General features: G+C 57.5%; 1 protein-coding gene across 1 annotated transcript in view; it reads right to left on the bottom strand.

The window, feature by feature from the left end:
* PSCA (prostate stem cell antigen) overlaps nt 1-717 on the bottom strand; it is a gene marked incomplete at its 5' end in the record, with an annotated part of 15,086 nt that extends 14,369 nt beyond the window's left edge. Inside the window, 1 exon segment of the mRNA XM_010860659.1 lies at nt 618-717. Coding sequence (XP_010858961.1) covers nt 618-717 — 100 coding nt within the window.
* Nucleotides 718-984: the final 267 nt, after the last annotated feature.

The raw sequence follows: 984 nt of genomic DNA, 5'->3' as shown, positions 1-984 counted from the left end.
CTACCAGACCCATTCCCTAATATACATTCTAAAATATCAGGATTAGTCAGAAGGTTTTCAGAAAGGAGAAACTGTCCTCCTGCAGAATACATTGTTGTTATATAATCCATAGTACAAACTGAGTTGTTTGTTGTGTAATCATTCAGTTTGGGCTTAAAGAAAAAAAAAAAAGTTTGTTCTTTCCTTCTCGAGAACCTCAGACCCCTATCTCCTCCCTGGGGACGCTGGACTTATCAAACTGCCTAGGAACTGACTCTCTCAGTGACAGCTGGACCCAGCCAGGCCTGGTGGCCCAGGAGGACCTTTCTGGGGCGCACGGGATGCGGGGACGTCCACTCAGCCAGATCCTTTCCAAGACTTCCGGGCTGGGGACCACCTGGCATGGTTGGGGGCCAGACACTGTCCACTGGGGGGATACTTAGTGGAGGGGGCCCTCCGCGTCAGGCTTCATGTGGCACCAGGGGATGGTCTTCCTCCTCCTGTCTCTTCCAGACCCCCTCCTCTCTGCCAGAGTGGACTCAGTCCTGGAGACAAGGTCTGAGGTCCCAGTGAGCCGGTGGGAGCTTCCATGGGAGCTCTATGCAGGTTCGCGGAGGCGCAAGTGATCCTGTGCCCACAAGGTGGCAGCAGAGTGCCCCGCGGGGACAGAGTGGCCTGGACCAGAGAGAGGGGCTGGCAGAGGCCAGATGCTGCCTGGATGTGGAGGCCAGAGTGCGCCTGTTGGGGGAAGGGGGTGAGAGGCAGAGGGCGGGGATGGATGGGTTTTTGGCTGGAGCGATGGAGACGTCGAGCTGCTATTCACTCCGGTGGGGAATGTGAAGCTGAAGCTCGCGGGGCGGGAGGGGTGTGCACCCAGGTTTAGAGATGGCTGGTTCACAGTGCGTTAGAAGGCTATGAGGGGACGCTGGGCGCTGGGTAGGGCACACGCGGCTAGAGCTTGTGGGCGGGGTCCTGGCAGGAGGCGTACATTTCGCCTCCTGCCTT

Source organism: Bison bison, unplaced genomic scaffold (assembly GCF_000754665.1).
Source record: "Bison bison bison isolate TAMUID 2011002044 unplaced genomic scaffold, Bison_UMD1.0 scf7180017857314, whole genome shotgun sequence".
NCBI classification, from domain to species: domain Eukaryota; kingdom Metazoa; phylum Chordata; class Mammalia; order Artiodactyla; family Bovidae; genus Bison; species Bison bison.
The sequence above is the reverse complement of the archived record's forward strand: the minus strand, read 5'-3'. Positions and strand labels throughout refer to the sequence as shown.